The sequence below is a fragment of the Salvelinus sp. IW2-2015 genome, linkage group LG7 (genome assembly GCF_002910315.2).
Source record: "Salvelinus sp. IW2-2015 linkage group LG7, ASM291031v2, whole genome shotgun sequence".
Lineage (NCBI taxonomy): Eukaryota > Metazoa > Chordata > Actinopteri > Salmoniformes > Salmonidae > Salvelinus > Salvelinus sp. IW2-2015.
Window position 1 is genome coordinate 8,910,779 of NC_036847.1, and position 27,273 is coordinate 8,938,051.

A 27,273-nucleotide genomic window follows, 5' to 3' on the forward strand; every position below is an offset into this window, starting at 1 on the left:
ATTTTGAATAAAAGCAGATTAATAATCACAGAAGAGGGTTTTCTACCCCTGCAAACAAAATAAGTGATTTCGACTTGTTGAGTCTATTTAAAGATTACAGTTAAAGGTGCTTTGAAATGCAACCCATGTGTTTATGTGAGAAGGGGAGATAGCTGAGAGCTTGATCTGGTGCCTTTCTGTTGGGAGTGCATCCTTTTAAAACCAAGATGAAAAATCAAACAGTGTGGCAGCTGCCTTTTCAAGCAGATCTGATATCCACTTGGTGAAACATTGGTCAAATTAAGTCTAAAACAGGAACGAGAAACTTGTCTATCACTTAGGCGGCTCAAATTCAATCGCAGAAAAATGTGTAAATAAATGATGAATAAAAATGAACACAAATGACTTGGGGAATCGTAAGAAAGAAAACTACTCCGTTTTGGCAGACACACCATGATATAATGAATTCTCTAAAATGTCAACAGCATATTGTGGATTTTGATGGAAAAATTGAGTTTGGTGTTAGGAGGGGGAATCATTTGGTGTTGGTGGTGTGTGGAGGGGGGGGGGAGAATCAGCATGAAGGGAGAGTGCCAGTGGATGCATAAGTAAGCCCATTAGTTAAAACTGTAAGACAAGCCCCCTGTTTGAAGCTGGGGGAGAACAGCCTCAACCTCTCTCTCCCTCCCTCCCTCCCTACCACTCTCCTGCAGCTGGCCTGCCCTACTGTTGTTCACATACTGGCCACCGCATTCACTATTCAAGTCGGTGGGGGAAAAAATCTGAGCAAATTTCTGATTTGCAACACTCTGGGAACATGTTTATTGTCTTTGTGTGAGGGCGAAACACACATATAAATAAAGCAAGGGCAGAGATTCCGAGGTGAAGCTGCTAAGGAGCAGAAAATGGGAGATTTTATGGCCGTAAGTGGCGTGGGCTAATGGTGATTTTTAAACTATTGGACCATGGTGTTAACTACTAATCAGTGCTGTGACACTGGCCAAATGCCTGTGTACTCAATTATATATGTCATGCCCCCATTGTCGTGGAATTAGCCCAAAAGGATTGCTGTTCATTTTAAACATACTTCTTGGACAGAATGGAATGTAGACATTTGACTAGCTACTCACTAATCAAGGACACACAASAGCTGAGAGCAACTTTTTTATATAAATAGGTGAACATTGTGAAGTAATACTGAATCATAAAATTGGTTGAAATTTGTTTGTCCTTCATAAAATGGTTAACATTGTATTAGGCCAGGAAATGGGAGGAACTTATCAATTGAATCCATAAAAGTGAGCCCAATAAATATTTCAAGGAAGCAATTTTCTTAGGTTATAGAAAACCTCATCTCAGTTCACTGCTGCCTTGCAGACAGTTACGGTGGAGCAAAGTGAAGATGAGGAAGAGTTGGGTGGGGTGTTAATGGACAGAGGATGACCTGGCTGTAGCCTCAAGGCCAGGATAAGTCAGTACCACARAGACCTGTGAACCCAGCCAACTGAATTAAGCTTTGCCACTAAATATGTTAGCGTCAACCATTTTGTGAAGAAGTCAGAGCTCTCAGGAACATTATTAAAAATAGTTGTTTGGATCCTAGATGCTGGTTAGACGAGCAGCRCTCCAAGCCATGCTGTATTCACCGACACTGGCACGCCTATGCCTGCTAGAAGTTCCATCTGAATTATCACTGCGTCTCCATAAGAATATCGTCATGTTCACRTTGCTGTCCAAATCATCTCTTGTATTTATCTCAACTCGCACATTTCCCCTTGCTTCTAGCCTAGCATTTAGTTTGGTACAACAGGAGTTAATATAAGCCACGCTGTCTGCCTGTCCGACCTCGGAAAGTGTTTCAATCTTCCCCTGTACCATAGAGAACGAACGTYGTCCAGACGAGACCAGGCGAAATTTCACATCAACATCATTATTATTTTATCCATGTAAATGCCAATAGAAAAAAAGCTAAAATAAACAAAAATGCAGCTAGTGTACTGTCATTCCTGGTGCAATGTTTGACGCGACTGAGTTACCTGAAGTTGACTAGCTAGCTAGCAAATGACAAGAACTTTGGTCAGCCTGTATAGCAAAAATGTTTTTTAGTACGGGCRACCAATCCTTTTTCAAAGCAACTATGCAAAAATAATTAACGACTAGAGCGTCTGTAGCAACATGGCCAAAATAATTAACGACCAGATGTTAATCCGGATTATATCTTCTAGTGGAAGAATGTTATTTTATGAAAATTGTATCAAAATAACGTTTTTTWATGAAAATATTTCATTCATTGTTATTTGAATATGTTGGCAACCTTTTTAAAACTGCAATAAGGCACACGAGTCAGTGCGATGTAATGAATATAGTCCCATGTAAATGGGTTGACTGTCCCACCACTTTGCCTCAGGCCAAACAATGCCATTTACCTGTGAGTATATTCATTACATAGTGCCTCTTGTGCCTTATGGCTTAAAACAATCATCTGTAAAAATGTTCAACTTCACTTAAAATGAGCCACAAGCAAAATGTAATATGCCTATTGGTTAGAGTCTGTTGTGGCAATCTTTGGATATCCTAGAATACAGACAGGTGTTRGTTACCTTAGTTTCATCGTCCTTTTATGACTGTCTAGTAAAACAAGTGATCTACTCCATAAGCAAGCAGCAGGTTTTAAGGGACAGGTTTACGGTCAAATAAAAGCTTTTAATTTGAGACGCCTGTTTGCACTCGTATCTGATCAACCCACGCTCCTCCACTGAGATGTAGAATCACACAAAACAGCACAAGAGGGAAATATATTAACGCAAGTACTCACAAGTATCTTAAAATAAATATTGACAATCCAGATAATATACACAGAATATATTTTTCACGTATATGGGTATTTAAAGGGGTTTGACACCATCAAAACTAAGTACACTATGTTTATATTACTAGAGAGCGGCACCAAACATATCAATCACATTAAGTAATACTCTAATTGTTTTTAATGCAACATTTGCCCACTCTTAAAAAACTGCTTATAAAACACACTAGGAAGTACTCATCTTTTTTAAATAACCCCTTTTTGCGAGTGATCCCAAGGATTCAAAGAAAGCACTCTTGTGGTAGTGAGAGGCCTCTTAAAAGAGACAAATTGTCAGTTTGAACAGAAACTGACTCAAACCCAGCCACCAATATGGCTGTCCCCAGGCTTCAACACCCAACAACACAGTACTGTCAGCTCTCCACATGACTATGGCAATATCTCTTCATAAAACAAACAGACAGGGGGTTGCCCAGTAAGCCAGACTGTAGCCTAATAAAGACATTTTCAGAGTACACAAAGATCACTTCCAATTCACTGCCAATATGTTCATCACAATAACAGCAACAGTTGACACTGACAGCCAATATAAACAACAAGTGATTGAGAAATGTGCGAGAGCAGAGTGTAACCGAGGGGGCGCTGTTTGGAAAACGAACAAAGTATTGATATTTCTTCTCCACTTTTGTTTGCTGAGACGTCATCCTCTCTAATAGCTGTTTCATAGGGTAATCAGGCCCTAGTCTTGTCCCTGCTCCACATGTACCCCCTTGTGTTGTCCCCCAAGATCCAGCCCGTCTTACACAGCTTGGTTGAACAGACGCTCAATGACCACAGCCCATGGAGACTGATTGTGTTGGTAATTGTGACACCTGCTAGGGATGGCTGCTATAGGCTGTGTCCGCAGTGCATTCAGACACCCCCCAGGCTGTCCAGGGTCACCTCACCCGAGTGGTGCCCACTTAGGGAGCATTGGGTCTGGGCTGGATACACTCACAAATCATAGTCCCCAATTAGGTTCTAGGCCGGGGTGGAGAAGGTTTAGAAACTTTAGTCGGTGCATTTCGTAAGAGCAGTGTTTCCTCAGGTTGTTGATTCTACAGTCACTGCTCAGCAAGGTTCTAGCTGGTAAACATAATTTAACATTTCAAAAGAAATGGTTTCTTTGCAATTATGTTCAACGACTGAACCCAAAGCGAACCAACACACTCACTGACTGATCTGGCAAGCAGGAACTACTGCTTGGACTGAGAACAAAGTTGTTTCGGCTGAAAGGAATACCATCATCGCTAAAAGCCACTTATCACCCATTCAACCTGCATGTGGATGAGAAATGCTCCGGTTCGTACCGTGAAAAAGCGAGGGAGCATAAGTAAAACGTTTCTCTCTCCCTCACTCTCTTTTTCGTTGCGATTAGCATATTTCTCTCAGTGTCGTGACACCTGCTGTCCAGAGTGGGCGTGYGGAACACAAGGCTTTACTTCAAACACGAGCAAAAAGATCAGCAAAAACCAACGCTTTGACTCGACCAGACCAACCAACCCCCAGATTGGAGCCTTCCCACTGCAGATGTACATTAATGCATGGAAATACCAATCGGCACCGCAGCAGCACCGAAGAGTAAAACCCCTCCTTTTTCAACATGGCTGTTGTCTAGCTCGATTGTGTCAGTTTGAGGGAGCCCATTCAAAGGTATTCATGCATCTGGCTTTGAGGCTCAATGGAAGCTAGTTTATAAAGTGTCAGCCTGTTCGCTTGAAGCCTTTGGTTTGTATTGTTTCCTTCCCCTTAATAAACTTTTGGAGGAGTTCATCAACTCGCCTGAATAGCCAATGGTGCGGGGCCAAAGACACAAAATAACAGACGGTTCTCTATCCCCATTCACTTTTTTCTCTTTCTTTCCCTTTTTAAGTGACTGCTTGTATATCAATAGACTGAGTGGGTAGACACACATCAGGGGGATTTCAGGCCAAACCAAAAAAGCTGGTTTAGCTACAAAGAGGCTTCTAAAAGGCAAAACACAAACAGTTGACGTTTAGCTCCTTGGTCACTGACACTAACAGAGGGAGTTATGAACTATAACACAGATACAACCTGGATAAAACCTACAATGAGTCTCTAACTTTAATTTGTGTTCTCCTGAAAGTACATGTATATAACGCAAACAGACACTAATGATTGGGCAGACAACATACACTTAACATGCCCTAGCAAGATAGTTAGGGCCTACATTGCATAACCTCAATCTCTCCAGAATGGTAGCTTTGAGTGTACAATGATAACGTTAGGGTGTAAAAATACATAATTTTAATTAAAGTGAATACAAATGATTTGATGTTAGTTGGTTAAATATATTCTCACATATATTTTATGGATGGCATGTAAAATAAGTGGCATAAATGACATTCATGCAAAGACTTATATAGAACCATTAATCCACTTTCAAACCTTTCAACAGCTTGAAGGTTTATTTTAGAAGAAAATTTAGGGGCTTAATGGTTGCTTAATCTCTATATATTTAGGGTCATTTCATACCCAATTAGAATGGATTTGTGCATTTTGAACAGCGTTTGCTTTTAGGGAGTCGATTCCTAGACAAATACACTTGTAGAATTACTTTCTTGTGCCTGTGTCGACAAACTAAGATGTCATTATGCCTCCAATTCMTTACAGGTCCACCTGGGCAAAAGTAACGTGGTTCCCTTGGTGTGTGAGATCATTTCAATTTGAACATTTCATACTAACATTCCTCTCTGATTCAATCCTGTTTCTGTCACTTTGAACTTGATCTACGTTCTTGGAAATGGGCCACAGCAAACTCACAAATATTAACTTGCACAGAGCGARCTAGGTGGACATCCCAAAATACCATTTCCCCAAAAAACGTTMATTATCAATACATAATTAATATTCTATCATATGCAGTACCTTTGTATTGTGATCCTTTAGGCAAACACTGTAATGCACCTCTTTCATAACGGTCTGATTTACATAATAATAATAATAATAAAATGTTATTTTAAAGATGTTATTGCAGGTGCAGCGAAATGCATATTTTACAGATTTTTTAAATACTAATAATAATGTTATTATAAATGATACTACGGTTATTAAATAAATATACCGTTATTATCATTCACCAAATTATAGGCTACTGTAGGCTACTTTAAAAGGCCAGGCTATATGGGACGTTCTTAAACAGCTATGTTAGGTAAACTCAGCAGTCTCGACCTTAATTAACCTTGTGCTGCAATGATCTTATGGTATGATGATATGGTTTCAACCTGAGCATTGAGAACTTGTTATGGTCCAGTTATTATAGGCTGAGATGAAAGGGTTTAATATACCTCTCCTACCGTGGGCCGTCTCCCTAGGTTCCCCGGATGAATTACATGAGAGAGCGAAATGAGTTGGATTTAACTGAAGGTATCCAGACCCCAGGAGCCGCTGTCAAATCCCCACACATGCGGTGTCTAATAAACCAGTCATGCACAAAATATCAAGTTAACACAGCAGACAGGCAAACGAAAAGGAAACCACTGGTCTTTATTGCGTGGTCAAAACTCATAGGCTATACTGTAGGTGGTTATTTGGTCTGCTTTTCGTTGTAGGATACATGCCTGGTATTACTGGTGCAACTTGAAACAGACGAAAAAAATGTAGATTAGTAGAATCTGGCCATGTTAGTTTAACATGTTTTACTCATAGATACGATCCAGACCTATTTTCTAAATTAAGTACACAGTCCAAAATCCTGATTCGATATTGAACCACACCTTCGAGCCCCGCCACATTCTGCACCATCAAGCGTTATTCGGTAGGCTATTATGAATGCCCTAGGTGTCATGTCATTTTCGATTACTTTATGTGTTTGGTGCAATATTTTACTGATTTATGTTTTATTGATAAATCCCCAAAATACCCCATCAGTAAAGTAGGCTACTTCAACTTTGACAAAACACCCTCGAGAACCCTGCACAATAAGACATCTCCAAAAATCACTATGCGTCTCACCAAGGGATCAATTAACCGTCAAAACATTTGGTGACATTGTCATTCCATTTGTTTAGCCATATTTGTATAGCTTAAGATTTTTGTGTTTTCCTTTGTCCGATTGGCTATCATTTGCAAACGGAGCTTAATGGTTGCCCAAGGCTTCTGACTGCCCTGAACCTCGTTTTGCTCATTTCTGCTTTGTGAAATGCTTCCCTTTTGTTCACTGATCAGTCTCCCATTGGGTCGCCAAACAAGATTCTTGGCATTTGTCGGCAAAATGAAAGCAGGATTAAGGAATGGCTACTGAACACTCCATGGCAAAGAAGTGGGCTGCTATTCTCTCTTTCAAAACCGCTTCCCAGTTTAGTTGCCCCTCTTTATATATTTGTTTTCTCAAAGACGCCATTGATGCATTTGGAAGTGGTGAAGAAAAAAAGGAAAATCAACAAGTAGCCCAAGCTATATTTTTCTTACTACAATAGTGACAATATTTGTGCTTCAGTTTGGTCAAATATATTTAAATATTTTCAATCATAATGCGGTTATAATTATACATTAAATAGCATGTTTATTCAATTGGACATAATACCAGACTAGGCTACATCTGAATTGAATTAAACATTCGATATCAGATATTAATATAGGCTATATTAACTAAGTTTCATAGTTAAAAGGCAAATAGGCCTGTATATTTGATGAACGACCATGCACGACTAAACATAAGCCCATTTCCTCATCAACTGATGAGCGGTCTTCATTTGGGGTCAACAGTAGTTCTTTGGCCTTCCAATTTTATGGGCAGCGTACAACAATAGACTGATGGCGAGTCATGGTATAAAAAACACTATTTGTGACACCACATAGGAAGCCCGGAGGCCAATACTTTTATTGGTGTCAGCAGGAGTTTTCCCTTGTCGTTTGTCCGATTTGTTCATCAGATCTTGCAGGGCCATGTCCCCCACCAAGCTGCCCAGTACATCCCTGACCCCAACCAACTATAAATGTTTTTCAATGTAATTGTTGTCAATGACAAATGGAAATGAAATGTAACATTATACATACATTTAAAGTAAATGTCCAGTGTTTCCAGATCTATATGAAATATGACATATAATTAATTCGAATATGAGCAAAATACTTTTCCTTCAAATAAATGGTAAWTAAGTATGTTAAAAAGCAGCTTTGCTGTGTTGAAATGGTGTTGGCATACCCCAGCAATAGAATGGTGTGGATATATATTGGTCATTTTTTTAAATGGTCTGTTTGAGATACAAGTTTGAGATGGGGTTTTTCATGTGTTTTATCTCCAATTTATGCTTTGACCACAAATACGAGTATAAGACAAGTCAACAACATTATTTGGGTATGAGTTAACAGAATATGAACTTTTAAAAGTGAGATTTTCACTGGACAGTTAAGCCTACTTTAAAGTAAAATGAATAACTCCGTGAAAGTTCTACACCTTGAGATTTGGTGAATGTTTGGGTAGGGGGGAGTTAATTCCTTTAAAGTTATTGAGCAGGAAAGGATTATGTACTTGCCTTTATATGAGGAGAAAAAAATCCCCATGTAGTCTACAGAAGACCTTGGAATTTTCCTAAGTCGCCCAAAAGGGGAGATTGTCCCTTTAAATAACCCACCAGAGATTTGAGAAGTATTCGCTGCTGGTAGCATGTGCACCCATATAGGCCCTGTCCCACATGGCAAAAGTGCTTTAATTAATAGACAGGCAGGCTTGAAAGCAGCACTGGCAGTCTGTAATATGATGAACTCCCATTGTGGTGGTGTCACCACAAATGTTTCTGATAAGCAAAAGCACCCAAGGATCAAAGACTATAAGCCTCTCAATTTCCTCTAGCCGCTTCTACTTTTCCTCACCTACTTTTTTCCTCCTCTCTTCTCTTAAAATGTCTGAAACACACAACACGAAATCCCCTTCATGAAAACCCCAGGGTCTGCCTCAGGTTAGCGGGTCACCCGAGCATTGGGTTATGATTGCACATTAATATTCGACGTGATGAAGAGGCTTACGCTATGATCGTTCTTTCTCTATATGTCTTATGTCTTATGAAYTGACAGGACAAAATGTGTCATCAATGTAAGATTTCCCCCTGTCCATTTTGAAAATGCGTTCAATCAGCTGCTGTGATGTTGATGTAGACTATAGCCTCAGTCGTGGAAGGAAAAAATATATGTCGCCATCATAATATCATTTTCCTAATCTAATGAGTGTATACTAATTTACTGCAGTACCCCCCATGGTGTTTCTTGCTCAATAACGACCATCTAAATACATTCTAAGGAATGCTCTTGGGGGAATGTGAAGGTGTTGGGCTGCCTGTAAGATGCACAAAAGCATGTAAACCATGACCCCTTATTCAATGAACGTATATAAATATTGTTTGATGTCAGGGAAGCAGGCTTAACAAAACTGATTTAAATAAATTACAGAAGAATTATGTTGCCTCTTAAATCTCGTTTGGGGAATGAGTGATTTTGACATCTCCCCATGTTTATTTTTAGTATAGGTCCTATGTGGCCTAAAAAGCACTAGGCCCTAGTTCACCGGATGAATGGGGCATCTTATTATTCCATGCATTAAAGAGATGCAACATGCTTAACAAAGACTTTTAAATAGTAAATTATGGTCATTTGTTGCTGGTTTGGCTAATTTGATTTGTTCCACGAATTATGTCACTTGGTTTATCGGGATTCCGTGTAATAGAGTTCCGTCTGGTCGACGGGTTTATAGCCTACCCATGCACATTTGTTAATAAACCTCTAAAAGACACTATATTTCTTGCCCCAACAGTGGAATTAAATGGCATAAAATTATTATTTCGGTCTTGAAACGTTTAAGGGAGAATCGCCATCAACATTAACTGCATTTGTCACGGATAGGCCTACCCAATCGAAAGGTTTTAAGTAGAAGTGTACATAATATCTTAATATCAGCATACTATTAGAATGAAATAACAGTTATAGGAATATATATGAAACCAGCATACATTATTACTTTCATTATCATTATCATTATTATGTCTATTGGGCTATCATTATTATTTGTGAATATTATGACTGAGGCAACCCCCTATGCTATTCAAATATTGTTGTTTTTTGCTTTTTATAGGCTATGTTTCTTAAAAATCTCGCCATGTAAATTCCAATGAAATTTGGAGAGGCAGCGAGGGGGAAAAGGGGAGGTTAATCCGAGTTGAATACATTGATGCTCAGCACAGGACCAAGCCTGTGATGATTGTGTTATCTCTACCCAACATTTGGGTCTCCCTCAATTTCAACCCAGCCAAATAGCTGCGAGAAAGTGCAGATGGAGTCACTCTCGATGCCTTAGGACATTTCTTTTTTTATTAATAGCTAAATAACTTCCCCATACTTTCACTAAATCTCTCTCACCATTCTAGATGGATTTGTTTGAAGTGGTCTTTCGACACATCCAGGCATCCTTTTTCTTTCAATGAAGCTTAGGCTATTTCGGACTCCTAAATATAATTTTCGATTTTCTACAACTGTCTCGGAGAAAAAGCAGCACGCATGCCAGATCATGCTCCGGAATATGTAATATGGCAGCCTTTTGTTTTTATTCAGTATTGCATGACTCCTCAATGTGGCTCAATAGCTTCTCTTATTTCTACAACCATTTAAATAAGTAGACCATTTATATCATGGGTTTATGGGTACTTTCGGTCGCTCTTTGAGTTGTCGGTATAGCCTATCTATCATTTCCAAACGCGTTTTCTAGGTTATATGTCTCCTTTTAAGACGTGTATTAAACGTCGTTTGAAATTGAATACAGAGAACGGCCGTGTCTGGGGCCTGGGGATGAGTGACATCTCGCTATCTCCTTGTGGCCTCTATCATTTCCTCTGATCCCACTCACAACAGTCACAAATCCCGCCTGGCCCCTGTTTGATTAGATTGAGAACCTCAGGTAATCCGACCGTTTGCTCAAGTGTCCATTTTCCCCTTCTATCACGCATGAGGGCTGAAGATGGTGCGTGTTGGTTTAATCAAAACCAATTGTTCTTTATGAATTGACCGATACACTCCTTTCAGCCACAATTTAGGTGTGCATTTTCTCAGCACCAATGCATCATTTGAAATTAGGTCACTCATCGACCATAGACTATAGCTATGCTAATAGATGATCAATGCAGAGATCCTTATAACGGTTGAATGCAATCTTTTAAACATTGATATGATAACGTAATAAATCCTTGATCTCGATCATAATTACCTACAATCTATTTGTAAACATATATTGAGACTATTACCTTATAATTAGTCTACTCAAGTGTAACAAAACATCATATCATAAGTATTTACATCTCAACATAAGCTCTTTGGAAGGGGCAACGTATGCCACTATCAGCAGTCCCCTTCTAAACTTGGCAAACATGTCACTCACGCAGTGTTTAAATACGTTTTAATGCAATCTGTCAATATCAGCATGCATGGAAAACATTTGGTCTACTATTTTACGGAGCATAACTGCAGTATTTTCTTCCCCCAAAACCCAAAGCATTCGCAGTCAACTTAAAATCAGAATGGACAGCAGCGGTTATTTTTGAAAGCTCAGACTTCAAACACGATGCCCCCTTGTTTGGTGAAACCACCCCCGCTGTATTCTAATAAGCCTATGCATCTAGCAATTTGCTTGCAATATAAACTGTACAATTTACTTAAAATTGACATTTCCATCACCAGATTCGAGTTTGGCATGTTAAGAGTTATATGCTCCAATGCAATCCCAAAATAAAAATGAAATAAAACAAAATAAATATATGAATACAATCTCGACAACTATAGCCTATAAAAGAAACCTAAAATCTCATGAATTTGTGCCTGCGGCTAGCTGCAGAGTGGGCCGTTTAGAGATGAAAGTGAAAAGAAATAAAAGGCTCAATTTAATCTGCTCTAAAACCCTTCAACATAACGTTTGTGCTTGAAACTCCAAGAGTGAGGGCTGATAGGGGATAAATACATTTCTTACCATGCCTGCGAGCTATTACACCCCTCTCCAACACAGACGCCTATTCAACAGACACCGGTTTCATTACGAGCTGTAATAAGTCTTAACATTATTAAATGCCAGCCGGATGATAGAATGAAACAAGCGCAGAGATGAGTCTTTTTAAGAATAAAAAAAATGGGACAGTTGGTAGCCTGGTTTCAACATGTCACCATCAAAAGCCAAACGTGGGCAAAACATTTACAGAGGGTTTGCGAGACCATTTCATGTCCAGAAGAACACTGGATCTACAATGGGGCCTATGGGTTAATGTACATTTTAGGCCATATATCCATAGCCTATATAGCCCAATCTTAGTCACTTTCACACGGTGTATGCATGGGCTAGGCTACTGACAAATAGGCCTATGACAACGTGGTTTGAAGCCAATCTGGTTAAAGATTTCTAACGAAGAATTGTGGTTTAATCAAAAGCGCTACAGCCCCCGCTGGCCCCTGAATCGGGTCAATTGTTGGCGGGTCAATTGTTGGCAGTGGAACCCGTTTCAACACGACTGTCGAGCTATCATGGAGAGGCGTTCTGTCTACAAACGACATGATCATACATAAAATAGACAGTAGTCCATAATGAACTGGTGTCATGTCCCATAGGTCAGTTAAGCACAGATTTACTAACAAAGTGCAGGCACTTCATGCTCGAGATGAACCAACAACACAGGCCATTTCATGACACGAGCCCACAGACAACAAACTATAAACATCTATCAATGAATCGGATTGTGAAATAAATTAAGAGTATGTTATAGGCTAGTCTACATTCACTTACAGACCCATTTACCCCACCCCCTTCACTGAGAAAACATCAGCAAGGGTTCAGTTAGAACACAAAATAGCTCGATTCTAAAAAGCATATGCATTTCCAAACAACAATCGAAACACATTTTGCACCTCCACTGCTTAATCTATTCCAACAGACGATTTTATAATATTACAAAACTATATACCAGCAGGGTGGATTGAATAATTCATTCGCCTTTCGTTCTCCTCTTGGCCTTTTGTCCAAAGTTTTCTCCCCCTTTCTTTGCGGGTTTTTGAGTGTGAAAAAACGTCCCACTCCTCCTTTCGCTACCCTGCTTTTGAGGGGTTTGCCTTTGTACCTCAGAATCCTTGCCTTCAATGGAGTGGAAGTCTTGAGAACTGAAGTTCATCTTCAAGTTTAGAGAGGCTGTCGCTTTAGAGAAAGGCTTTTTGTGCGACCGTTTAAACAACAGATAGGCTACAAAATGGTTGATCATTTCATTTGGAAATCCCTGTCTTTTTTCAGACACAGGATCTAATGTATTTTGACTAGATAATACCGAGGTCCCTTCAAAAAAGCGCCAGGACAAAAGACAACCCCGTTTCTTTGTAGCCTAAATATTCAAAATAAAAAAAKATATGTTTAAAACTGACCCAAAAAATGACAACTAAAAAAGTGTAACAAATAATAATAAGCCATTTTCAAATAGACCTAGGCCTAAACACAAATTAATATATCCCAATAAAAAAACGAATTAGGCTACAATTGCGGCACGTTTATCTTTTTAGCAAATTACTAGCTTCCGGTTTATTTTAGCCTACATATTATTTAGCCTATAGGACTATGATAATACCCTGCTATGARGCAGTATACACGTGCTACCTAAATAGGCTAATGTCCAGGATCAAGAATCGCTGCAACCTGCTGGTCGTAATTGATATTGATTGTCACATCGGTCATCTGTCAGTTGCCGTTTCAAGGGACCATTTACCAGCACCAAAGGAGTCTGTTGTGCARATGAATGCAGTCACAAATACCCTCCGTCAAGGCTCATATAAATAATTAAGCAGGTCTAGTTACGCTTGTACTGGCAAACAGCTTAAACATCACGAAAAAAATCACAAATGTGTGCAAAAGAGCAATTAGGTCAGTTTTAAATTAAGGAAGTGCATTCCATGAACAAAACAAACAAACAATGCTGAACAAAATATTGCAACATATTGAGCGCACAGGATGTTGTGCATAGGCCTGTAAGAGGGTGTTTTAAAACGCGAATGTAAATCCAATTGAATTAGCCTACCTTTATCGCCAAGAATGCCATCGATGCTGTGTTTAGTTTTCTTCTCCCCATCTTCATCTTTTTTATCACAATCTTCTTCATCATCTTTCTTCCCAAATCGAGCTCTCAGAACACGACTAATGGAACTCACTACAATAATAAAAAAAACAAGGTAGGCCTAGGGTAATTGCATAGTCATTACACACAGGCTAAAACAAATGTAAACAAATCGAAATAATAACCTAATACAATTAAGTCCAGGTGACACAATAGGCCTGTTTTTGGCCGACATAAAACTATGCTGGTAGTTTTAAATATGTCATCAACATAATGTTTGTGATGGTTTCATATCGACCACTATTATGGAGAACTAGTATAACAAAAATATATATGAGCAAACATCACTTGTGTAGTAAAAAGGGTTGCTTACCAGATGAGGCCTCACCTGAAGGAACTGTGCTTCTGTCACACACCCCGTCCTTCAGCAGCTTGTCTCGGATCTCCCAGCTGAACATGCCGGGATTCTCGCGCTTGTACTCCTCAATCCGTTTCTCCACATCGGGCGTTGCTACCTGCTTTTGGGTTTAATTTACGCAGACGATAGTAGAACAGAGAGAAAGAAAGAGAGCGAGAAAGAAAATGAGAAGCAGAAACAATGCAGAAAATAGAAATCGAAAAACAGAAAAGAAAATACAAAAAGAGGAAAGGAGAGGAGAAAGAGCACGAGAAAAATAACTTCAGTACAGGTTGAATGTACTGAAAAATAAAGTCTGAATTGACTAATTCCGTTTTTTTGAATATATATTAGTAAACTTCAAAGTCTCAAGGCACCGGAAATATAGGCTACGAAATTGCTATTTTTTGTCAATTTCGATGGCAGGTTAATAAATAGGTAAGCAACAAACATGGAATGGAATACAATATCCACAATAAATACCTTGGATGTCCAGCTACAGTTTGAATATTTGGTGGTGTGAAAACTCAGGTCCATAACGGTAAACAGTCATGATAATAATAATAATAATTATACGAATAATTATAAGAATAGGCTAATATTAATAGTATTATTAATAATAATATTATTAAATGTATTTTGATATTTTTAGGATATTAGCGTGTAATAATAATGGTTGTTGTTGTTTTGTGAGGTCAAACTTTCTCAAACTCACTCTGGGTTTGCTTCCTCCTATTGCCCCGGGTCGGATTGATCCCGTTTCTTGATACCGACAAAGAATTTTGGACACGCAACCATGGGAAACTCGTAGCTGTCGAGAGATCACGCAGGGACGGATACCGTGGTGGGCCATCTCCACTATCTTGTGTCGGATATGATTTGGCAGTGGTCTTCCGTTGATGAACACTCCACCGAGTTGGTTTACCCGACCTTGACCCAGGGGAGTTGACACTGTGCAGAAGAAAGAAGGCCTACTGTGAAAACATTTCCTGTACACACCAAATGCAACATTGGCATTAACACCTTTTTCGGAATGCATATTGTTTTACAGTGCAAATTATGACTGTTTGATCTTTAGGCCTATAGGCTACATGTCTGAATATTTAGCATATTTTTGTGGCGTTCGAAGATTTTTTGATAGGCTAATATGCATATGTGGATGYCTAATGCAATTGTTATTAGACTATACGACCTAGTGGAAGTCTATTGCACAATGTAGGCTAGGGCTATATTTGTGTAGTCTATATATACACATAAATTAATGTAGCCTATAGGCTATCTTGTTCAGAAATTAAATGTAGCCATAAAAACGTCAACATAAAGGCCTAAACCCACTGTTACTACATTCAAACTAATTGGACACATTTCCAATAATGCGTGAAGTAAATGAATCCGTAGACTACTGAAATTGAAAATGCCAAAAATAGGCATTTTAGAACAGAATCGACAAGTTATTTTGGGGAAAAATATTTGATTTGAAGGCAGAATTTGTCATTAGCCAGATGACACTTGAGTGTCCCATCCGGCATTGAAGAGGCTGTGAAGTGTGTGGCTTCGTCCGGATTCATTATTCACCGCCATGCCGTACAAATATTGATGTAATCCTTTGATTCGTCGTTTTGATGTGTATTTTACTTTTATTTCCAGCACCAGGACACTTCAACAAATCCCGGATCTAGGATAACTTGCAAGCTTCGTGTTCTCGGAGATTTTATTGGAGCTACTTGAGCACGAACCTTGTCTGGGAGACGCTCCCACGGACGATTAATCAATGCGAATAATTTGTGCCTGTACATTTTATTCACACGTTTGTCTATTTACATAAACAGTCACATAATCGAGCACCCAGACATGGCCATTGTGAAATCCTAATATACGTTTGACTTTCGTAAAACCTATTGTAGTCTACAGAGGGGGAAAAAGTGTATAAAATAATGAATTGCCTAACTTGTCCTTTCAATTTGTATAACTATAGCCAACATTTTGCTGTTTCAAATGTGATTGAGTATAATAAAGGCCCAAATCAAATGCCCATTTTGTTGATAAACAACGTGCTTTAAATTAGTAATACATGTTGCTTGGAATGATACAGTAATTTCGACAATGATGGATGTTAGTAAATTTCATGCATCACCTACCTTCCAAAGGGAAGCCAGTGCGGGGATAGTTTTGTCCAGGCGCTGGTCGCATCATTCGAGGTACTGTTCCTGGCAAAGACGACTGCATTCTACAGCTAAAAGTAGCAGGCAAAACAAGGCCAATATTTCATCGGCTAAACTAATTCGAGACTTGTTTGTGGTAATTGTTTTGACGTTGAAAAAACAAGTGCAGTCCACTCAACAACAAAAAAAAGGAAAAAAGACAAATAGGCCTATACTCATCCAAACGGATGAATCTCTGAAAACGAAACACCCCAAAACCGTAAAACACACTTACTTCTGATGTAGCACGGAGGGGAGCATGAGCGAAACAGGACTGCTGAGAAAAAGGTACACTGTGTGTGTACAGAGGGAGGAGGGTGTCCCTTAACTCTCAAGTGCGCAAAGGTTACTTAATTCTTTGCAGCGTTTTCCTAAAAGCTCTGGTAGTTTTTGATGACAAAGTCTGCATGGAGGTTGGGAGTAGTTTAAGTGATAACTTTGGCGCACGGCGTAGGGGGTTGTCGCGCGCGCGGATAGGCTCTTGGTCTGAGCTTTCTTTTATTCATGAGGGGAAGCGGAGTACAGCCAAGTTTTCTCCACCAATCACAAAAAAACGGCATGCGACGTAAAACACATTTTGCGCCTTCCCATGCCCATGCCGTATCAAAACCAACCCAACCTTTTAGATGAAACTGCCACTGGGCCCTGGAGATTCTTCTTCAGTAAAAGATAAAAACAGTGTGTTTTGGACGTAGAAGTCAACTCAATTCAGGATTTAAGTATGTAGTTTGTTGTTTCATTTACGCATATGAAATATAGGCTTTTAGTTGCATATGGCTTAAAGACGCAGGCTATGTGTACAGTCATCTCTAATCTAATCGCATGATAATATAGACAGGAAACGCGTTTTGTTCTAAACAACTAGAATACATGACTGACTCATTCATTACAGAAGGTTTACAGTTTGCTCTGAACACACCAAGTCGAAGATGTCCCCTTTTGGAAAGTAAGACATTGTTATAATAGGCCTACATTAATTACATTTGCTTGATGAACGAGTTTGGACCAATAACATCAATGATGCTTTTAAATGGCAATTATGCTATAGATTCTACGGTCTTTGGTGCCATTTGGATGTGACAGGGAACATATTCTTACCACGATTAACAATACCTCATAATAAACTAATTTGGTTAGAGATACAAGTGGCAAAGTAAACTTCCTTATAGGTTATCAAATACTAAACCGTATATATTTTATTAGCGTAATTGGAATACACATGTTGTTGTTAATAATTATTTTAAAAGGTCTCTGTTCCGAGTTTTTGTTCTACTGAAAGATCTAGGGGCTATTGACATATACACTGAGTATACCAAACATTAGGAACACCTTCCTGATATTGAGTTGCCCCCCTCCCCTTTCCCCCTCAGAACAGCCTCAATTCGTCAGGGCATGGACTCTACAAGGTGTCGAAAGCGTTCCACTGGGATGCTGGCCCATGTTGACTCCAATGCTTGCCACAGTTGGGTGGTGGAACATTCTTGATACACACGGGAAACTGTTGAGTGTGAAAAACCAAGCAGCGTTGCAGTTCTTGACACAAACCGCCTGGTATCTACTACCATACCTCTTTCAAAGGCACTTACATKTTTGTCTTGCCCATTAACCCTCTGAATGGCACGCATGCCCAATCCATGTCTCAGTGGTCTCAAGGCTTAAAGATCCTTCTTTAACCTGTCTCCTCCCCTTCATCTACACTGAGTGAAGGGAATTTAACAGGTGACATCAATAAGGGATCATAGCTTTCACCTGTACTCACCTGGTCAGTCTATGTCATGGAAAGAGCAGGTGTTCTTAATGTTTTGTATACTCAGTGAATGGGTATACTGGCGTTGAGTTGGAGATTTAGGCTACATTTAGCCTATTTGTACTTTAATGCTTAAGACACAATAGTCTATACGCCTATAGCCTACCCTATTCTGTAAGTTTGACCTCAATCAATAAATAGTCTACTCATAAATAGACCTAGTGACGGGCTTATGCAATAATGAACATGCAAGAAAATATAGGTAACTGACAAAATAAAGGAAACACCAACATAAAGTCTCTTAATAGGACGTTGGGCCAATACGAGCCGCCAGAACAGCTTCAATGTGCCTTGGCATAGATTCTACAAGTGTCTGGAAATGTAGTGGAAGGATTCGACACCATTCTTCCACAAGAAATTCCATAATGTGGTGTTTTGTTGATGGTGGTGGAAAACACTTTCAGGCACAACTCCAGAATCTCCCATAAGTGTTCAACTGGGTTAAGATCTGGTCACACACACACCCTTTAAACCCCTTATGCTCTTTTAATACCCCTCTTTCACTGAGATACCTTGCCATGGTAGCCAAAATCCTGGGCCATAGGGCAGTTTTATACATGACCCTAAGCATGATGGGAACCACACCTGTGTGGAAGCATCTACTTTGAATGGATTTATACCTTGTATCCCTMATTTACTCAAGAGTTTCCTTTATTTTGGCAGTTGCCTGATTGAGCAGTCCTGAAGTGGGTAGTAGGCAGTTGAGGATTTAGATATAGGCGACATGGGCAGCCGCCCATGGCGGCATCTTGCCGGAGTCTGTCAAATAGCGCACCTCTAACTTTGTACAGTACTAATTCAATTAGTCAAATCAGTCACACTACGAAATGCTACCAAATAAACCACAATTCATTCATAATACTGTGAATATATAGTTTCACAGGCATATTGTTGCAATTTTTTCTGGTCTGTGCGAAATCGTTAAGAATAATATAAAACCAGTCTGCACACCACCAAGGTGAATTGGTTTAGTCTTGACTCTTGGTTGACAGTTTTGGGGGATGGTTAATGAGTTGATGCTCGAGTGCCAAATCAACACTAGTTTGTTTCTATTTGTCTTTGTTACTTMTTTTTTGATATTTATGAGTCTTATTTTTGTATATATTTTTATATTTATATAGTTTTTAGTGTTATGATTATTTATTTGTGTTGTTCTAAATGTCTGAATAAAAATTATAGTTAGTGCAGAATGGTGCTATTTTTTTGTTGGGGGGGGGGCTGAAGTGGGGGTTCGCCCAGTGAACCATACAAGCTAGAACCGCCACTGGTAGTAGGCAATTAGTTAGGCCTGTTTGTTATGTTTTTATCATAGCCTATACCTTACTCATAACATTTTCAAAAACATTAGCGAAAATGTTAATTAGGCCTAGTCGAATTCGTCTTCTTAGATCTAGCATACCAAACTTGTTGATCCATCCTCATGATTTCGCGTGGCAGGGTTGAGGGASCAGATGTAACTGCGCGCCGCTTGACATGCAGTGTTTGGCGCGAAAGTAGCCTACGCCTGTCACAGGGTTTTATGGCACCAGCACACCTGTTGCCCATCACACTTTGAATATGATCACCCTGGACATATACTATATTCACCGATGCATAGAATTTTATCCATATGCCTACATTTATGATTTTGCAGGATTTAAATATCCATACTCTTTGAAACACTGAGAGTTGTTAATAATAACACATGGAAATTCTTAATTGGTGGGCCTTTTTGCAAGTAATCCAATTCAAGTAATTACGAACGGGTTGAAAAACTGACGTGCACTCTTGGTATCTAAATAATTGATGTCAGTTACTTGTATGTGTTTAAGCGCCATGTCATGAAGCAACCACTAGAGGGAGACTATGTTTCAAAATATGGAGGTACAGCCACGGAATTCATTTAAATTAAACCGAGCAATACTACATAATGTTTGAAACTGTAAATACGTCTATCTCTCTCTCTCTCTTTCTCTCTCTCTCTCTCTCTCTCTCTTTGTACACCTACCCCCAAAGCGTGTTAGGGTTAGACTGGATGTCAACCCAGCGTGGCATGCTCACATCTGCACAATATTATTTGAATGTGTTAGCGCTTCCTGCAGAGAATTGTTTGATCAGGCCTCTGAAAGAGTGAGTGTAGAATATCATGTAAAAGGAAGTGGTGGCTGTATTCCTATAGATTCCAAGCTTAGAATTCAAGAGAGAGAGAACATTTTTATAATGCTACCCATAATATTCCCCTAATGTTTGAGTATCCAGTTTTCCCTTATGGGAATATTCTTTCTATGTTAACAAAAACCTTCCTCGGAAGGTTTTTGCATGTTTTTGCATTAGAGTTAGGAGAACATTCCTTAAATGTCAAACTGATTATACACAGAACGTGGATACCATGTTCTCAGAATATACAATATTAATGATCTACTACACTTCTGCTATCTAGAACTTAATAGGGTTCTTTGGNGGAAAAAATTGCTTAGACTGGAAAAATATGCTTTGAACGGTCATCCAACTCGGAAATGCAAGTCGGGAACTTGGGCCTCTTTCTTGAGCTCTGACTTGAAGATCACTGATGCTGTCTCTTATACACATCTAGATGTGTATAAGAGACAGGATTATACACAGAACGTGGATACCATGTTCTCAGAATATACAATATTAATGATCTACTACACTTCTGCTATCTAGAACTTAATAGGGTTCTTTGGCTGTCACAATAAGTATAAGAGAACCCTTTGCAGAACCGTCTTTGGTTTCAGGTAGAACCCTTTCGGTACCCCTAACCCTGCCTTTCCACTGAGGGTTCTACATGGAACCCAAAAGGGTTCCACCTGGAACCAAAAAGGGTTCTACCTGGAACCAAAAAGGCTATCCTATGAGGACAGGCAAAGAACCCATTTGGATCCTTTTTTTTCTAAGCGTGTAGACACGTTACATGGGACGTTGCAAGGTCATTCAAGTATCCAGTTTTCTGTGGGTTAGGAGAATATTCCATCAACATCCCACCAAACATACACAGAACATGGTTCCCATGTTCACAGAACATAAGATATTAATGTTCTACAGATGTTTCATGGGAGCATTGAAAGAACATTTCTGTGTATCGGTTGTCAGGACATCGCCTGATGGAACCCAAAAAATAGTTTCATTACAAATCACACCTTGTTACTGTTGCTAAGCCAGTCATGACCCTGATTGGTGAATCACTGATCCATTCATAGCTCTTTGTCTGTTGGCAAGGATACTCACATAGTGCATTGAACATACATATTTTGACATGTTCATTTATACAGTAATTATAAATCAACAGTCCTCACCTGGGAAGTGAACTCACAACCTCTTGGTTAATAGTACACCAATCTTTCTACTACACCACCATGTCCATGTCATGTAAAGGTTAATCTGACTATTTATCAGAATAAGGTAAGACCCAGTTGCAGACTGTGTCAAAGTAACAATGTTTATTACAGCAACAGAGACAAAGGTACAGGACGGCAGGCAGGCTCAGGGTCAGGTCAGGCAGAGGTTGGAAATCCAGATAGGGGCAAAGGTACAGGACCGCAGTCAGGCTCAGGGTCAGGGGCAGGCAGAGTGGTCAGGCGGGCAGGTTCAGGGCCAGGACAGGCAAGGGTCAAACATCAGGAGGGCGAGAAAAAGAGAGGCTGGGAAAAGACAGGCGCTAACAGGACAAACACTGGTAAGCTTGACAACAAGACGAACTGGCAACAGACAAACAGAGAACACAGGTATAAATACACAGGGGATAATGGGGAAGATGGGCAACACCTGGAGGAGGGTGGAGACAATCACAAAGACAGGTGAAACAGATCAGGGCCTGCCTTTCTCTTGAATCTGATGAACTTATTTCAGCATTTAGTGCTTCGTATTAGTTGTTCTAAGTTTTGTGGTGGGCCATTTAGTTTTTCGTGTATTTTTAACGAGTTGGATTACTCAAGTGATTGACTTTGTAATAATACTTTCAACAATATTTGTTTCACGATCTAACAAGTGGTCTAGGGATTAAGAGAGTGGGTTTTTCTGGACAGGAAGGGATAATGATACTGACGCAATAGAATGGTCTTTAGAGGAATCCTTATTAGTACAGCCGGTTGGAGCCAGGTCACATACTTGCTTAGAAATAATTCAATACCCTTGACTTATTCACATTTTGTTGGTTACAGTTGAATTACACATTGATTACCATTTAATTTTTTTCTCACCATTAAACATCCTCATAATGAAAGTGAAAACATGTTTTTTAGAAGAATTGCTAATGTATGTGTGAATGAAATACAGAATACTCTCATTTACATTAGTGTTAATCGATCAATTTCATCACTGGCCAAAGACTTTGGCACATGATAACAGCTGGTGGTCTCTTGGGTAGTCTGTAAGATTTCCACATCTGGATTGCGCAACATTTTGCCCATTATTCTTTTCAAAATTCTTCGCTCTGTCTTATTGATGTTGTTATTATTCTTAGGCAACCATTTTCTGACTGAACCAAGGTTTTCCTCTAGGATTTTCCCCGTGCTTAGCTCCGTTCTCTTCTTTTTAATCCTGAAAACTCCCCAGTCCTTAACAATTACAAGCACACCATAATACGACGCAGCACACCTCATGACACAACCCTTCCCTGTGTGACGACTTGATGTGTTGTACAGTACAGGTCATAGTTTGGACACACCTTACTAATTTTTACTATTTTCTACATTGTAGAATACTAGTGAAGACATCAAAACTATGAAATAACACATATGAATCCATGTCGTAACCCAAAAAGTGTTAAACAAATCAAATGTATTCTAGATTCTTCAAAGTAGCCACCCTTTGCCTTGATGACAGCTTTGCACACTCTTGGCATTCTCCCAACCAGATTCAGCTGGAATGCTTTTCCAACTTTCTTGAAGGAGTTCCCACATATGCTTAGCACTTGTTGGCTGATTTTCCTTCACYCTGCAGTCCAACTCATCCCAAACCATCTCAATTGGGTTGAGGTTGGGTGATTGTGGAGGCCAGGTCATCTGATGCAGCACTCCATCACTCTCCTTCTTGGTTAAATAGCCCTTACATAGCCTGAAGGTGTGTTGGGTCTTTGTCCTGTTGAAAAACAAATGATAGTCCCACTAAGCGCAAGCCAGATGGGATGGCGTATCGCTGAAAAAAGCTATGGTAGCCATGCTGGTTAAGTGTGCCTTCAATTCTAAATAAATTACTGACAGAGTCACCAGAATTGGACATACTTTCAAAATCTTAGCTAACAAGCTAGCAGTCATTATCATGAATCAAGTCGACAATCTACTGGCAAATCCTTTTTAATCCTTGTCATATGAAGATAATTAATGAAGAGAAATTATAGATAAAATGTATAGGTGCTCATCAGCTATTGAGCATAAACATTACACAACAAGTTGGAAATCGCAAATTCAACAATGAGTAGTTTGGGAGGAATCAGTGGCTAACTGCAAGCATTGTAAAGCAATCACTAGCCTGCTCTTCAGTGGAGTGGGTATGTGGTCCAAAGTCTGGGTTTAAGGGTCTCTTTTAAATGATGATAAACATTCAACATTGGCCATAGTGTCAATCCAGCATGACTTTTCAAACAACTGGAAACTCAGAACTGGGAAATCGGATTTCAGTGAGTTCAAGACAACTGGCAATCGGGAAAAAATTGCTTAGACTGGAAAAATATGCTTTGAACGGTCATCCAACTCGGAAATGCAAGTCGGGAACTTGGGCCTCTTTCTTGAGCTCTGACCTGAAGATCACTGATGTCATCATGATTCGACATAGTTTTTATCCCAGATTTCCCAGTTGTCTTGAAAGCACCATAAATMCAGAGAATGCCAGACTTTGATAACAAAGTTTGATGACAACATTTGCCGACGAAGGACCGCCGCGCCACCTTCCTGTTCATGTGAGCACAGCACAACAAGGTGAGTCCAAAAATGTATTGTATGCTGCTGCATAAATTATGTAATATGCCAGGGAGATATGTATACTGTAGCTAAGAAAGTAATACTAAGTGTATGTTGTGTAGTAAGCTGTTAGTAGCCCATGTGCCTCACCCTAATAATTTGGTCTCGATTCCTCTCCTAATTTCGCCTACTGTTCAGATTTGGTGGTACACATGTAGCCTATAGCCTGTTTTAGAGAAATGTAATCATCGAATATTGTAAGAGCTTTCATTATCTGCTTTATATTCCCCCTTTATTTGTCATAGAGTTCTGACTTGGTGTACATGGAGAATACTGTAAGAACGTCCCATGTTCTGAATTCTGTCGCTGTAAATTTCAAAAGCGCTGAAAAAATTGTTATATTGACCACGTCCGTCCTAGCTCGCTCACTGATTGCTTAATCGAAATTACGGATTGCCTCTTATCTGCTCGTCGTCCTCTTAAACCACATTTGTTTAAGCAAGACAGCCATATCAGCTATGTTCTTTTAAAAGGCAGTAAATGAGGCTGAATTAACTGTTTCGCTGCCAGACAAGGCTCCGCTGATAGCCAGGTGTAGCAGTGGTAAGGTGTTGGGACTGCTGTTGGGACTCTGCTGTTGGGACAGCTTCATGTAGGCCTTAACAGTGTGTGGGCACCATTTTTCACTGTTATAGCGCAATTAATGTATTGTTTAATGTTGTGTTGTGTAGTGGGTTTGCTGGAATGCATCTAAAAATGTATTTTTTAAATTTGCCCCACCAAGATTTACATGCTAAAATCGCCACTGGTTGCCATATATGAAGCAAGCATAGAACCCTTTCTGAGTGTAGGGCAATCACCCTGCTCTCACATTCTTAGCAAAATATGTTAATGTCATTATTAGGCAACAGTTGCAACACACCTATCTGATCTAATGAAAATGTGTTTCTCATTAACCACGTTTCAATCCACAGTTTTTATGCAAGTACCACATAAACCACATACCACATACCACATAAAAAAAAATATCAGGACAACTGTGATGAAAACAGGAAGTTTTGGTACAATTTTATAAATGCCGACAGATCATTTGTTCGTTCGACATGGTGGGATCTTTTTGTGTCGGTCAAATGAATTATGCGAGAAATGGCGGTGGAAATGCCTTAATGTGCAAATATTGTTATAATAACCATCATATTGAGGTAAACTTGGAGTCACGCGATGATATGGTGTGTGGTCCTCCCATTACGACTCGGGAAACCATTAAGTTTATTAGGTTACAGATTAAATCAATTATTATAAACTTCACAGGGTGGTGAAAGAGCACAGGTACTTGATGCTCCTTTCCAATAAATACAGAGGGTCTTATTCTGGTGACATGATGATTGATGCTTGACTGCCGTTTGTCAAATAAAAATATCAAGGGTCTTATTCTGGTTATCCATAATAATCTCATCATGTGGACTAGCCTATCTGCACAGCCATACCTGCACTGTATCTGTCAGCTGTTGGCTAGAGCACACCTGTCAAGACCAGAGTGGGCACATTTGCTATTTTTTTTGTGACAAAACTATAGGTAGAGTTCAAAATGGGATGGAAACACATTAAACGTTACATTTTTACTCAATACATGAAAACTTACACAATGTTATGTCATGACGCACAGATTTGTACCTGCAACAAGTCCGTTTGGTGGAAAGGCCTACATATCATTGGTGGGAAAATTAGCATATTTTCTTTATTCGTATTTTTGAATATTCGCATTAAAACCTGAAGTAAATTGTTTGGGAACCTAACTGTTGTAAGATGGAAATCTGTAGGATTTCCCCTTGAGCACGAATTATGACCACATTTTCACTACTTCATAAATTATCAGTATTTATTAATTCTATATAGCTGAGCATCTAAAAAAAAACGTTATCTTATTTTTTAAACCTACACCATATATACAATGTAGAACAAAGGTGTCAATAGTTCACATCCAATTGGCGAAATATTTGTATGCACATATTCTAAAATCAACATAAAAACAATATGCGCATCTCCCACCAGAGATGTGTTTCCATCAAAATAACTTGTTGCGGATAGGAGGCTGTGTGCGATGACGTAGTACACATAAAATTACCTTCTGTGTTTAAATTCCCTTGTACTGAATAAAAACTACAAATTAAATGGGTTTCATTCTCATTTTCAACTCAACTGATGGTTTTCTCACAAAACAATGTTGTGTTATATAGCGAATGTGCCCCTAATTTTAAATAGATCAGATAGGTGTGTTGTAATAATTATATTAATATGCAGCGCATTTGGGAAGTATTCAGACCCCTTTTCCAAATGTTGTTACGTTACAGCCATATTCTAAAATTGATTAAATTAATGACAAAGCTAAAAACAGGTTTTTAGACATTTTTGCAAATGTATTAAAATATAAAACAGAAATACCTCCTTTACATAAGTATTCAGACCCTTTGATATGAGACTCGAAATTGAGCTCAGGTGCATCCTGTTTCCATTGATCATCCTTGAGATGTTTCTGCAACTTGATTGGAATCCACCTGTGGTAAATTCAATTGATTGGACATGATTTGGAAAGGCACACACCTGTCTAAATAAGGTCCCACAGTTGACAGTGCATGTCAGAGCAACAACCAAGCCATGAGGTCAAAGGAATTGCCGGTAGAGCTCAGAGACAGGATTTTGTCAAGGCACAGATCTGGGGAAGGGGACCAAAAAATGTCTACAATATTGAAGTTTTTCAAGAACACAGTGGCCTCCATCATTCTTAAATGGAAGAAGTTTGGAACCACCAAGGCTCTTCCTAGAGCTGGCAGCCCGGCCAAACTGAGCAATCGGGGGAGAAGGTCCTTGGTCAGGGAGGTGACCAAGAACCCGATGGTCACTCTGACAGAGCTCCAGAGTTCCTCTGTGGAGATGGGAGAACCTTCCAGAAGCACAACTATCTCTGCAGCACTCCACCAATCAGGCCTTTATATTAGARGTGACAGGCAGAAGCCACTCCTCTGTAAAAGGCACATGACAGCCCGCTTGGAGTTTGCTAAAAGACCCCTA

The 27,273-nt window shown here is 39.4% G+C and overlaps 1 protein-coding gene across 2 annotated transcripts in view; it reads right to left on the minus strand.

The window, feature by feature from the left end:
- Positions 1-16,968, minus strand: part of LOC111966337 (paired box protein Pax-7) — a 64,451-nt gene extending 47,483 nt beyond the window's left edge. Inside the window, exons 1-5 of one of the 2 annotated variants that reach the window (XM_023990893.3) lie at positions 16,739-16,968; positions 16,441-16,535; positions 15,018-15,253; positions 14,294-14,423; positions 13,870-13,998 (exon numbers count right to left, since the gene is read on the minus strand). In XM_023990893.3, coding sequence (XP_023846661.1) covers positions 13,870-13,998; positions 14,294-14,423; positions 15,018-15,253; positions 16,441-16,535; positions 16,739-16,764 — 616 coding nt within the window. In that variant the 5' untranslated portion in view covers positions 16,765-16,968. Of the gene's footprint in view, positions 1-13,869; positions 13,999-14,278; positions 14,424-15,017; positions 15,254-16,440; positions 16,536-16,738 lie in introns of both variants that reach the window. The other variant, XM_023990892.3, reaches the window with a different exon arrangement.
- Positions 16,969-27,273: the final 10,305 nt, after the last annotated feature.